General features: G+C 38.3%; 1 protein-coding gene across 1 annotated transcript in view; it reads left to right on the top strand.

The window, feature by feature from the left end:
* Positions 1–13,840, top strand: part of ADGRV1 (adhesion G protein-coupled receptor V1) — a 489,468-nt gene that overhangs the window by 234,628 nt on the left and 241,000 nt on the right. Inside the window, exon 83 of the mRNA XM_045197863.2 lies at positions 6,235–6,335. Within this exon, the coding sequence (XP_045053798.2) occupies positions 6,235–6,335 (101 nt within the window). The remainder of the gene's footprint in view (positions 1–6,234; positions 6,336–13,840) is intronic.

Raw genomic sequence — 13,840 nt, 5'->3', positions numbered from 1 at the left:
GATGTTGTACTATCGAAGATAGACTGTTGGATCAGAATCATCCTCATTTTGACTCTGAATACAATTTCTGTGGCTTTGTGATTTTGGCGAGACCCTATTACATTCCATGACCCATTTCAGTTTTACCATCAGTATGTGAACCGGGCCATGTCTGACGCGCTGTAGGCGAGTCTCCCGTATTTGGAATGCTTTTAGCTGAGATTAGAGATGGACATAGACCTCAGAGTTGTTTCTTTTTGTTCTTGTTGTTGTTTTGTTCTCTTATGGTGGAGAAGTACATTAACATCAGTTAAGCTAAAACTTTCCTTTTTAAAAGGCTAATAGTTTTATGTACTTCACAGATTACTAAGTGATAAATGCCAACACAGTGTCAGTTTTACAATAAGTAACAGGAAGTAATTGTCTATAATTGCTAAATAATAAGACTTACAGGATAAGTGAAGAAATATAATCCCAGTTTCTTTGAAGCATGCTTATTATTTTGTTCAAGGTTTATTAAAGTTCAAGGATATTTTAAATTCTGCCTTTTATATTTTATAAGCTGAGATTCTGATAGTTAAAAAAAAACTTTATAACTTTACCAGATGCTATCCACTAATTTTAAATTATTTTTATAGAATAAGAGATATTTTCTAAAATTTCATGTCAAATTCTTCCAAAAATATCCAGTTCATATTCACTGTAATCATTGTCCTAGGATAGCAATTACAGCTATGTGGAGGTAAATTGAAACACTTCATTTTGACTATCAACTGAGGAGTTATTCACAGGAATAGAAGAAATGTGCAAGAACTTTAAAAAAAAAGCCATTTAAAGGGTAACTGCAGATGATAAGTCTAAGAGCTTTGTTTTAATTCTGACGTAAATAAAAAATGTTGGATTTCTCTAGCTATGTACATACTGGGTCTGTCTGGAAAAAGTTCAGCCATTGTTAATATACAAGAATGGTTTGTACAACATCAATGTAATCTGGCAGCCAAAGAAAGTGGATTGGCACACGTATGCATGAACAATGAAAACTTCACTGTACTAGTCAGTGGGGGCGGTAGATGCCATTGAGTGAGTGAGTGTACTGTGTGTCTGTCACATTCAAAATGACTGAGTGAGTAGAGCAACGAGTCTGCATCAAATTTTGCGTGAAGCTTGCTGTTCCTCTGCGGGAACTATCTGGATGATTCAGAAGGCTGTCGAAGATGATGTGATGAGTTCAGTGCAAATAAAAGTGTGGCGCAAACTATTCAGAAGAAGGTCAAGAATCTGTTGAGACTGATTCACATTCCGAAGGCCTGTGACAAGCAGAATGCCTTGAGAATGTTGAACGTGTACAGGCTGCAATCAACAAAGATTGGCGACTGACAGTGAGAGAACTAGAAGCTGATCTGGGGATTCTGAAAACTACTGTTTCTGAGATTTTGACGCAGAATCTTGGCATGAAATGTTTCATGGCAAAATTCATTCTGTGGCTTTGGCTACCAGAGCAGTAGGAACATCGTGCTGCAGTTGCTAACGACTTGATTAAGACCACTATCAATTAACCAGATTTCCTGCAGAAGGTTGTAGCTGCAGATGAATTGTGGGTATGTGGCTATGAGTAAGCTCCAGAAACAAAGGCCCAGTTGTCCCAATGGAAGTCACCTGGTTCTCCACACCCAAAGAAGGCATGGTAAAGTCACAGCAAGATTAAGACCATGTTAACTGTGTTTTTTCATTGGGAGGGTATTGTCCATCACAAGTATGCCCCTTTAGACCAAACAATTAATAAAAAGTACTACCTCGATGTTCTTCGTTGGTTGACAGATGCTATACAATGAAAACAGCCACAGCTGTGGGTAACTAGTCATTGTCAGTTTCATCACGACAATGTGCCCACTCACGTATCACATCTCGTGCAGTGTTTTTTGGTGAAACATCCAATCATCCAGGTGACTTAGCCCCTCTACAGCCCAGATTTGTCACCCTGCAACTTCTGGCTTTTCCCAAAACTAAAATCACCTTTGAAAGGGAAGAGATTTCAGACCATCAATTAGATTCAGGAAAATAAGACAAGTTTGCTGATTGTGATTCCAACAGAGGATTTTGCAGAGTGTTTTTGAACAGTGGAAAAGAAGCTGGGAAAACTGTGTGAGGTCCCAAGGTGCCTACATGGAAGGGGCCTGAGGTGTCATTGTCCTGTGTACAATGTTTCTTGTACCTTGTATTTTCTTCAATAAATGGTCTCTTTCATAGTGCATGGCTGGATACTTTCTGGACAGGTCTCCGTGTAGGTGTATATTATTTAGGATGAACTTGGCTGCGGGTAACAGAAGATAATTCAAGTATTTTAAGTAAGCACAAGGGTGTCACCAGGGTCCCAGCCTATTCTCTCCCTCTCTATTTTGTATTGCACTCCTCAAAGATTTAATTTTATTTTCTCAGCCTTGCCCTACATGGTCTCGAGCTGGCTGCAGAAGCAGGAAGCTTCACGCAGTGTTTTGGCTTGCCAAGGGTAAAGCACTTATTTGCATTTTGTTTTAAGAGCAATGAAAAGTTTCCTGAAAACCACCCAGAAAGTTTTCCTGCACATCTACTCTTCCAAAACTGTGTTCTCTGACCTTTCATAAACCAGTCTCCGTCTGGGCGAAGATGCGGATGGAAGCCCAGAGACAGGCAGTGGGAGTGCTGCAGCTGTCGTTTCGCACATCATGTCTCCATTGCCCAAGCCAGCCCTTCACATGTAGAAGTATTTCAGTAGCTCTCTGTGAAATTAGTAAGTGAATCGACTGTGTTGATCTGTCATCCTCCAATAATGAGATGTACTTGTGGCTATGTAAATTAAGTTCAGATCTTCAAGTCCCACACCACCTCCTCTTAGCCATTCTTAATAAAGATTTTTCTGAAATGCAACACGCACTTTTTTGCTGTCACTCGCGGCCATTTAACGCTGTACTGGATCGTTCTGCCATGATGCTAGTCTTCTGCACTGTCTGGTGTGGTAGCCACTGGCCTCCTCTGGTGATTGAGACCTCCATGCATAGTTGAGGAAGTGAAGTTTTGATCCTATTTAAATTCAATTAATTAAAATTTAAAGAGATTAAGTGGCTGGTGGCTATTGTATTGAACATCTCAGGTTCCACACGGTGATTTTCTGGGAGCTGCGCCCCTGGCAACCTCATCCCTCTGGAATAAACCCTTTCCTCTAACACACACAGAACCTATACACACTAAGGTGTTTAATATTGACTTTTGTTCAACCTGGAAGACTTCTCAGGCCGACGATTTTGTTTTCCCACCCTTAGCTCAGTAGCAGTAACCCAGAGACGCTGCGCTGAGGGCAGACAATATGGGAAACCTTAGAGACGAGCACAAACAGTAGAAAAAGTGCCAGTTCCCACTAGTGTTAGGTGGGAAACTACAACAAAACGAGGCTAACAAACTGATGACTGATTTAGTAATGTAGTAATCATCTGATTTTGTATAGATTTATCTATAGAGAAGTCACAGATACCTACATATGTATACGTACAAGATGTATAAATATTTTACAAAACTTTTCATGGGAAAAGTATTAATATTTGGTGTGTGGAGGAATAAACTTCAGTAATTTGGAAAGTATATTCCATTCTTAAGTGATGCTGAACAATCAAGATGTTTACTGGACGTGCATATTCACATATAAACACGTTTGCTCACGTGCCCACATCCTCATACTGTGGAGATAGACGAGGGTGTTTTGTCCAGTTTGATAACAGCAAAATACTCCATCTGTTCTTTAGAGTTTCTGTTATTGACAGGAAAGATTACCAATATTACCGTTTTGTTAAGGGTAATTTATCTTCCTTTTCACTTCCAAATCATATGGAAAAGTCATTTGTGTCGTGAACTAATTAATTGCTCTTTTTCAACTGAGTCAGGAACCTACATGGTGCTAGAAAGAAAAAGTAAAGGAAAATTATTCAATTAACTGAGGAATTAATTTTAAAAAACTGTTTAGATACACATTTAGAGTAATAACTGGAAATATTATACTTTATGTTATGTCCTCTCTTTTTTTAAAAGCCTACTTGTTGGTATAACATTTTTGTACCCTGTGATTTATGTATTTATATTAAGGGAATTTAAACCAAACACTGTTATAATTTTTTTTAAAAAAACCTGACTTGTAAATTTAAATCATGTATGCTAAATACAGCTATTCAGCATCAGATAAGAAAATAAAAGATAAATGGTTAGCATATAATGTTTTAGAAACTTGGTAACTGAAGTATTTATTTCTTTAAGTCAAAGGAACTCATTGTATTTCCCAAAGCCGGTGGAGGCTAGGTGCAGCCTGCTTGAGCACTGGTGACCGTCACACATGACAGGTGTAGGCCGCAGACGCCAGCCCGTTTTCCTGCCACTGGCTTTGATCCTGGACTGCCACCAGGTGTCATGCTAGCATTTTAATTGAAGCTTAATGCACTTAATTAAATCTTTCTGAGCTGGTCCGCTGTGACTGTACTAAGTTTATATGAAATGGGTATATACTGGCGTATTACCAGGTCAAGGGAAGAAGCTATGAATCAAACAGTTGACTGGTGTGCATTTCTCCTTTGCCCAGCACCGAGTGCCCTTGCCTGGCATGTTTCCACCTCCCACAACAAACTTAGAGTGAAGCATGTGTTTGTGATCATGTGCTCTATAATCAAACAAAAAACTCACAAGGCCCTGATTTTAAGTCAGTATATTACACACACACACACACATACACACACACCTTAAAACTGGAGTTTAAGCTAGCTTTGATCAGCACGGGAGATTTAGTGTACATTAATGAGTTGATAGCATCAGCTCAGTAGTCTGTAGAGCACCTGAGTCAAGGTAGAGAACCAGGCATGCCAGTACAGTTTCTGGATACACTGTGTACTTGCACGGGTGGATTTTGGCGGCAGCCCAGGACGCGCACAGCTGTCCCAGAACACCTCATGGCAGCCTTCCTAAAAACGGATTACTCCAGATATCTTGGCCAACTTTGTAGGCCAAAAGCCTTGACTAATGCAAAGCCTCACCACTTATATGGAAGTTTGTCTACCTGTCTACCCTATTAAAATATAAACATACTGAAAGTTTTTCCCAGAAGGAATTATGAAAACATTTCTGTACCCAAAACTAGACCCATTTGGGACATTTTGCCGATGCCCTGTCCACTTATGCCAACAGGTGGTGTACTTTAAAAGTTTGTCCTGTAGCTTCAGAGAAGATAATGAGAAAAGAAAGTAGTAAATAAATGCAGTGTCTCCTGTGTGTCAAGGAGGCATTGATAAGTGAGGCACTGCATGCGAAGTACATGGCAAAGCAGCATACACATGTTACTCATTCATGTTTGAATAATTCTTAGGCAAAACAACCCTATTGAGGATGAGAGTGGACTAAAAGGCTTAAGTGAAAAACATACTACGTGCTGCACATTTAAATTTTAAAAGACAGGAAATATTTTTTAAATAGTATATATTTGACATTTAAAAACCTGACATTAAAGGAAAGTTATATGAATTGTAAGACAAAAGGTATGTGGGTTAGTGCTGAGGTTCTAGTCTTCCCCATGAAGTAATGTAAACGGGTGAATGCAAATATACTTGAGGAAAATAATAGTTTTCTTGCCCACTTAGAAATGTAGAAATGTAAATATTAAAAGTCATACTACGGGGGAAGAACACCTGGTTTTAGCACCCAGTAGCGTAAAGTTGTTTTTAAAATTCATAATCACCACTGTTGTAATTACATAGCTAGCCTTAGTATATAAAAATGGGTAATTACTGAACCTGAGTTTTGGTAATGCCATTCACAATTTTATGCCTGAAAAATCCTATTCACCTCCCTAATTATATCTATTTATCCAAGCCACCTGGTCTTATAAAACTAGATTGGAATATGATTCCTTTCCTAAACAGTAAAACTTGTCTAATGGAAACATAGAACACCAAATGCTAATGAAATTATTAATCTGCTTAATTTGTGATTTCTTTTTAGTAGGGAAAGGAGTATGTAGCTATTTGAAAATTAAAGTTACCCATTGGGCTTCATTGATAAGTATAAAGATTTTTATATGTCATGCATAATGGAGCAAAGTGAAATGGCAACGTAATCGTTCCCAGAGATACTGTGCTGTGCAGCATCGGGCTTACAGGCCTTCTGTGCTTAACCGTCCCAGAGCTGCGCCCTGTGCTGCTGTTTCTTCGCAGATTATAAAACTACACATGGCCTTTTTTGTTCCTACAGGTCTCTGCCTGGCTGTTCTTTCCCATATCTTCTGTGCCAGGTATTCCATGTTTGCAGCTAAACTCCTGACTCACATGATGGCGGCCAGCTTAGGTACACAGGTAGGAGACCTCTGGAATTCCCAGCTTTGATGAGTTGTTCGTGTTTCTTCTGTCATCCTTGAACGGAATGTGTACGTAAAGAGTTATCTCAAATTAAGTTGAAATAAGCGTGTGTAGTTTTGTAGTGGAGGAGGATGGGGGAAGGAAGGTGGTAAAAGGAAATGATAGCATCAGGCCTAAAAAGTGTATTTGTGAACTTTTGGCAGACAAGTACTTTAATATAATTGCTTACAAGAAAGTAGCTGTGGCTTATCACAAAGCATTGTATTGTCAACTTGTATTTGTAACATTTTATTACCAATGTGTATGCATAGTAAAATTAGCACATTTTATTTAATCTGTTTGAATGAAATTTAGTATTACAAATTATTTATATGGAGGACATTAAGTTGATATATACTTAAAATATCTGGATAGTATATTTTGCTTCATTTAATATTACAGGATAAAATTTGGTAGAACAGTCTATTTTTGAAAAATTGTTCAGGTGTCTATGAGAAAAGAAATAGTGTGCAAAACATTGAGTCATTCATTAGCATGCAGTTTAAAGCATACGGTTTAAAGCACAGAAGGCAGATGGAAAGATTAAACGAGGCCTTTTCTGTCCGTGAGGTACTCACAGTCTAGAAAGTAGATGTGCATGTAAATACCAGTAATTCAGTGTGATAAGTATAAACACAGACTATTTGCAAATTAGTCTGTGAATATAGATGAGAACTTAAGTCATTTTTCTATTAAGGTCAAGGAAGTGTTCATAAAGGAGGTGCTGTTTGAGCAGGTTCAGTTTGTTAACAAAGGGAAAGATGGGCATAGATGTTTGTAACAGCAAAGGGGAAAAGGCATAATAACTTGTACTTTAAGGCTGTAGTTACAGAACCAGACAGTAAAACTACACTATATTATTCAGAGAACTGTGTACTATTTTTTTATAAAATTAAAGTTCTTCTTATCTGGAGTGTAGAAAATCCTGGTGCTTGATGGGATGCTGGTTATATGCATGTGGTTGATTTAGGTAAATTTATTGTGCTGTACACTTATGATTGGCACGCTATGTTTTATAATGCATTTTATTGAATTCCAACAGAACTTAAAAAAATAATACTAGTGGAGGAACTGAAATATAAAGTAGAAAATTATTGGGGACATTGGACTTCCATTTCCTTTTTTTTTTTTGACCTATGAGTGAAAATAGCATGTGTAATTTTCATAACTATTTTTTTGGAAAAAATAAGTGCAGGATTCCAAGCAGAGGATCCAGATTGCTTTCTTAAGGTTACCCACGAACTATGGGCGGTAACAGCTGTTACCAAAGGGGGGCTTACAATGAACTTGACAAGACTATTTATATTGCCTCAGTAACTATCTTAGCTGTCTGATCTTGCCTTTGCTTCTTGTATGTAAGATCTTAGAAAACCCGCCTTCCATAATTAGAGTTTACTTGGCTGTATTCACCACCCACTCTGGTGATTTTTTGGCAGCTGAATTTGTACAAGTCTTAATTATAGAACCCTAGAATTACAGGCGACTCTTCAGTGTTCTAGTAGACAAATTTGCTCATGTCTAGGGACATGAAAGAAGGACTCAGGATTTATGTTAGGACATTGCCTTCTGATTCACATTGTACTTTGAATTCATTTTGAAGAAGGTGGTTAGTCAAATTCAATTTTTTTTAGTATATTTTAAAAATGGATGAAGCAGTGTGGCGTGAAAAGTCCTATAATTTACGACTTGTGACATGAAATACATTAAAAATAATCTTCATAGTTTATATTTTGGCAGGGACAATTGGTGTATTGATAGAAAAGTACTGTTTCCTTAAAACAGTGTACCTCTCTACTTTGATTTTCAAAATACCCTCTAAATTAAAAAGAATAATCATCACCCTTAAAACTGTTTAGCAAAGGCTTTTTAAAATTCTTAGGCTCTCCAGAAAAAGAAATGAAGCTGAATGCAGGAACTTGGGTCTACCCTTTCTGAATGTTAAAATCATGGTTGTATCTCTAGTTACAGAATCTTACCAGCAAGAGTATTCCAGTTCTAGCTGAGGATCCCTGACTTGGGATCCTCCGTTATCCTTATGTTGACATCTATAGATTTTAAGTTTCCTCTAGAGAAGTCTTCAAAAACATAGCTTTGGCCTCTGATTTTTTTGGCCGAGAGAGTGAAACTTCCCTAGCTGACCAAGAATATTTGAGTTGTGAATTCTCTGCCAAGGCCATTTGGTTTCAAATCTTTACTGCTGACATAGGACTAAGTTGAATGGCTTCTGTAGAAAAATGAAGAATGGAAATATGATAGTCTCTGACTTTCTTTCAGAGCAGTGAGTCGGCCTCTGGGAGTCAGTCAGTGGTGAGGCCATCAGAAGTCAGGAAAATATGCTCTTCTGGCTGTAATTCTTTACTTCTGGAAATGTACATGTAATATATATCCATAATAATTTATTATAAAAGTTATTATACATGTACGTAAGTGGAGAAATACAGATAAGAATCTAAAGATTATCGTTGCTTTACAAATTAAAAATTCTTCAATCTGAAGTTTGTTATTCTAATATCTTTGAGAATCATTGACTATACATTGCCAGCAGGTGGCAGTAGAAGATTTTTCTTTTTGCGCAAGTGGTTTCAGTCTTGGTAGCAAAGATGGAGCTCGGTAGAAAATGAGATGTTTTCACAGTACTTCTTTCACTGGCTAGAGAGTATTCTCCTGCAACATAGTAACTGCGTGTTTGTGACTTCCTTCCTTTCTCTTTTTATCCCCTTTAGAATTGAACTAATGAATCTATAAGGCACTATAAGAAAGCCTGTACATCACTGGCCTGGGATGTATCTCTTATCATTTATCATTTATAGTTAAATTCAGGGCAGAAAAATTATTTTCATTATATTCAGGCTGTTATAAGTTTGAAGAAGTGTGTTATAGAAAAGTAGGTTTATCGATTGCCACAGCTAGAAGTTTGAAATAAGCTCTGTATTTTCAGAGTTGTTTATTTAAAAAGTATATATTTTTCTCCAGTGCCAAGTTCATATTCCTCACTTATCTAAGAGAAAATGGTTAAGTGGCAAGAAATTGTGAGACCATTCGCTTTGACTATGAAAGTGAAGAACAGCAAACAAATTTTCATGGCATTGGGAGATGTTTCTCGGAAAAACATCTAATTATATCTTTGGAATTTTTATCTTAGAATCACATTGCCAGCCCATGTGTGCCTGATAAGACTGGTAAACAACTGGGACAAAGGACAAGTTTGCAGTTCAGGGTTCTCAGTTCTGGGGGGTTCTATTAGGAAAAGCAATTTGCCAAATCTAAAAAAAGAACAGAAGTTTCCTCATAGAAAACACGATAAGATAGAACTATATTTGCTCTGATTAATAAACTTAACTAGGGTGGAATGTTTGTTTTGTTTTGTTTTTTCCTCTGTCTTTGGTTGTGTGGCTTAAGCACATTTTCTGAAACTGAAGAGCAAAAATATGTGTAGACAAATGTGTATTAAAATGATTAAATTTACCAGCCAGCCTACACATCATCAGATGACACTGAATATCAGAGAATTTGAAATACTTAAATATACATTTTGGGCAGCCACTGGCTATGCAGGAGTTCCAGCTGCATAGGCCCTTCACTCTGAGAAGGGACAGGGAATTGCCTTAAAATTCAGAGAGCTGTTTTCAGGAATTCAGCAAAAGTTGGGCTGTTGGTATCTTGTCCAGTTTCCTCATTTTGCAATATTTTGGTATGTCATTTGCAATGTCATTTTGTTTCCCAGGTAGGATCCTTCTCAGATACTCCTGCCAATAGATTCTGCTTTAATCTGCAGTTGTGTCACGCTAGCTGTGAATATCTAGCATTTTTGAGACTCTCTGAGAATCATCGACAGCACGTGACTGAGCCAGAAGCTGTGTGTGACCTCCCAAACACAGGCTCTTTCTGGTTTCTCTTCCTGCAGCTTGCACTGTCTTGCTGAGAGTGCCAATTCCAGAAAACTGTTGTGTGTAGGGCTGGAAAACATGTATCTATCAATAAACATTTTTATTTTATGGATTGAAGCAGCATAAGGTGAAAGTTGGAAAATGTCCATTAATCAGAAGACTTGTCATTAGTTGGAAGTTCGGTTAATCACTTTGTAACCTGAGTATCCTCTATTATTTCTGCTCTTGCTACTTAAAAAAAAAAAAAAAATTAAGTACAAGGATCAAAATTGGCTCTTGCCTTGAGGATTGGGGACTTGAACAGCCCAAAGGGTCGTTTACTCAGTAGAACACCTGTGAGGATGTGTTAGTGCAGGTGTAAGTGGGTTAGGGTCCTGCTTGCTAAGAGAGTAGGTTACCTATGCTCTTGACTAAGCACATCTCTGGTTGTTTCTGCTGCCACTGCTGCTGGTGCTGCTGTTATTATTACTACTAAACCACATTATTGAACTATTTTCCTTGCTATGAAAATTAAGAAATTACATTAATTAAATTTTTACTTTCATTTAAAGTATCATTGCCTTTGAAATTACTTACAAACATTTATCTTTCCTTCTTGAAGCGAAGTTCCCCCCCACCCCGCCCACTCTCAGATTACCAAGAAAAGGAAAGGTTCTTAGGCAAGTGAACTGCTGTCCAACTCAGAGTACAGACTAGGCTTTTATTTGGTCTTCCAGCACTTCACAGCGCTCACAACTTCTCAGTGTCGTTTTGGGCATAAAATAGAAAGTATTACAAGCCCCACCCCCCAATTTTTTCTTTCTTATAAAGAGCTGTAAGTGCCAGACCTTAATAGTATTCAGTATGTAAGGCTTTATTTTATTTTTTGTACAAAACATCTGAGGTACGTAATTGTCTCTTTTCTTCATGCAAAGATTAACTTGGTGAAAATGGATACAGAGCCTTCTGCACAAGCACATGAATACGCATTCAAGCTGAGCTTGTTAAACTATTTGACTCTAGGTACGCTCATAGACACAGCCAAAGTACCATCACACTCATGACTCTAAAGGCCCATCCAACCATCCAGTGATGAAACTAAAACAAAAACTTGAGCAAACCCTTCTTCTCCCACATGGGTCGTCACTCATCCAAGAGCTCAGCCACTTTCACCTCATCAACTGCACGCACAACTCTGCGATTGTGCAATGGGAAATACCAAGCAAGATAAGCACCCAAGAAGTATGTAAATGACAGTCTAAAACATCAGCCTCCTGATAAGAACCAGGTGTTCTGTGACCAGATAATGACCTCTATTGCTTTTGCACACCGTGCGGTACTACCTAATCTGTGGATGGGGGCCTCAGCTTGAAAAGGCTGCATGGAATCCGAGCTGGTTGCTGAAGAATGTATAAGATGTGAGAACTTAGAATGTGGTGCATTCCGGGCAGGGAAAAGTACAAGCATAAAAGCATGGGCAGCAGAGTGAACCTGGGGAGTTCCACTTAGGTGAGGCCCACACTTGTGCATAAACAGGTACGCCAACTCCCTGTGAGGCGATTGCATTATTGTCTGAGAACCTTGAGGCATCACCGATGGAGTAAGCCCAAAAAGGCACAATATGAAAGGAGTGTTTTTAAGGCTTAATCTGGCAGTTAGAGATTAAATGAAAATGGATTAAAGTAGATGAGAGGCCAGAATTAGGGAGGTCAGTTTAGAGAGGCAGGCAAGGCAGCTTTTATCATCACTTGGTTACCGTGGGTTGTTGGCCTGGACGATGGTGGTGGCGATGAAGATTCAAAGGAAGGTATAAGAACTAACAAACCTGTTTTGCTTTATGAAACTTTTGCAGTTTCACTTCCTTCCTTAAAGCAGTCAGAAGGCCCCATTGCAAATTTTATTTAATAAAGATTAATATAATAGTCACTAAGCATTATATGAGGTAGCTTCTAATAATCCTGCTTTACAGATGAGGAAATCGAGGCACAAAGAGTTTAAGTTACTTGCCCTGCATCTCAGAGTGGAAGTGACAGAACCAGTTTTGAACATAAGCAGTCAGGCTCCGGGCCTTGCCTTTAACCACGATGCTACACGGCCTCATAAATCAGGAATTGTTGAGATTTACTCTGCCGCTAAAGGAGGTAGATGGTTTTAAGGTGATGTGACTGTGAAACCTGTGGTTTCATTCAACCTAAATAGAAAAGGTTGAAAGTTTTCGTAGTTGGAGAGGGAGACGTGCAGTTTGGGGCGTCAGGGGTTTAAAGTTTCTGTAGCGCATTTAAGCTAGTGATGTAGATGTTAGTTACATAAACATAAAGGTCCTGACACTGTAAAATAGGCCCTTTGAAACAAGTTGTGTAGACAACCTGTGGCAGAGAATACTCATAAGGTGAAGTCGTCAGGTCTTGCTTTATGGCAATGAGCTAAGTGATTTATATGCATTGCTTTATTTACTCCTTATAACAACTACAGATGAAGGGGTACTGTTATCGTTCGTATTTTACAGACAGGAAAAAATGGGACTATGAGACATTCATTTACTGGCCCTAATCTTGATAGATAGAATATTTCAGCCAGAAGAAAGACTTTAATCCAAAACCCACATGTTTAAAACACTGCCATGTGGAATGAGAAGGATCAGTAGAAGCGAATAATTAAAGAACAGTTAAAAGTTTTTCAGGCTGAGGAAGAAAAAAGATTTCAAATGGAAGGATTTAGCATCAATGAGAGATTAGTCCTCCCCTTTGGCAAGAACAAGGTCACTGGAAACCTTGGAGAAAGGATGAAAATTAGGCGTAAAAGATTCAGGAGGAAATGGCCGAGGCTGTTTCAGACCACAACTGAGAACACGTTGGCAGTGGGAGAAGGGGCCAGGGAGCCAACAGGCAGAAGGAAAACTGCCTGGTCTCTGATCGTTAAAACCTTGCCTCAGGGGAAGCCGGAACCTGGAGCCAAAGGGGCAGGTCTCCTCGCCTTCCACTGAAACAGTTTAGGAATTAGTAAACTTCTCTGTGGTCCGTGTTTTTATTTAAATGCTTTGATAGCTTTCAACTTTTTTATGCCCAAGGCAAGCGGCACTCTGCTCGTGTGCCTAACCCTATCGTGTCACGTGGAGGAGGATGTTAGCTCTAGTTGGAGTGCCCCTCCTTTCTTCGATGACCATTCATGTTTGGTATTATTATTATTAAATTTCATATGAACTTACAATCAGTCATGAAGTAAATTTGTAAACTAGTGATTATCAAATAATTGTATAATTCCTTCCGCATCCAAAAATACTATAATGCTCATAAGTATTTGTTTTGAGGAATGAAGGCAAGAATGGTGTTCAAAATGGAGTGAAACTTGAATATTGGTCCAAATGTTGAATTTCAGAAGAAATAATGAATTTTATTTTTGCTTTCCTAAGTATACATTTTCTTTATATATCAAATTTTTTATTCTTAAAATCTCTTACTAATGAGGTCCAGCTCCTTTTCTGTGAAACAAGCTTTCAAAGTTGAGCTCAGCAGAGACCGTTCTCCCTAAGTTGAAAGTAAGTGAACACAGAAGATACGAAAATAGTATCATGGTCACACTCCTGGGAAATTCAGACTC

This window comes from Desmodus rotundus, chromosome 1 (assembly GCF_022682495.2).
Source record: "Desmodus rotundus isolate HL8 chromosome 1, HLdesRot8A.1, whole genome shotgun sequence".
NCBI lineage: Eukaryota > Metazoa > Chordata > Mammalia > Chiroptera > Phyllostomidae > Desmodus > Desmodus rotundus.
Note: the sequence above shows the minus strand (reverse complement) of the source record. Positions and strands in the feature narration are given on the sequence as shown.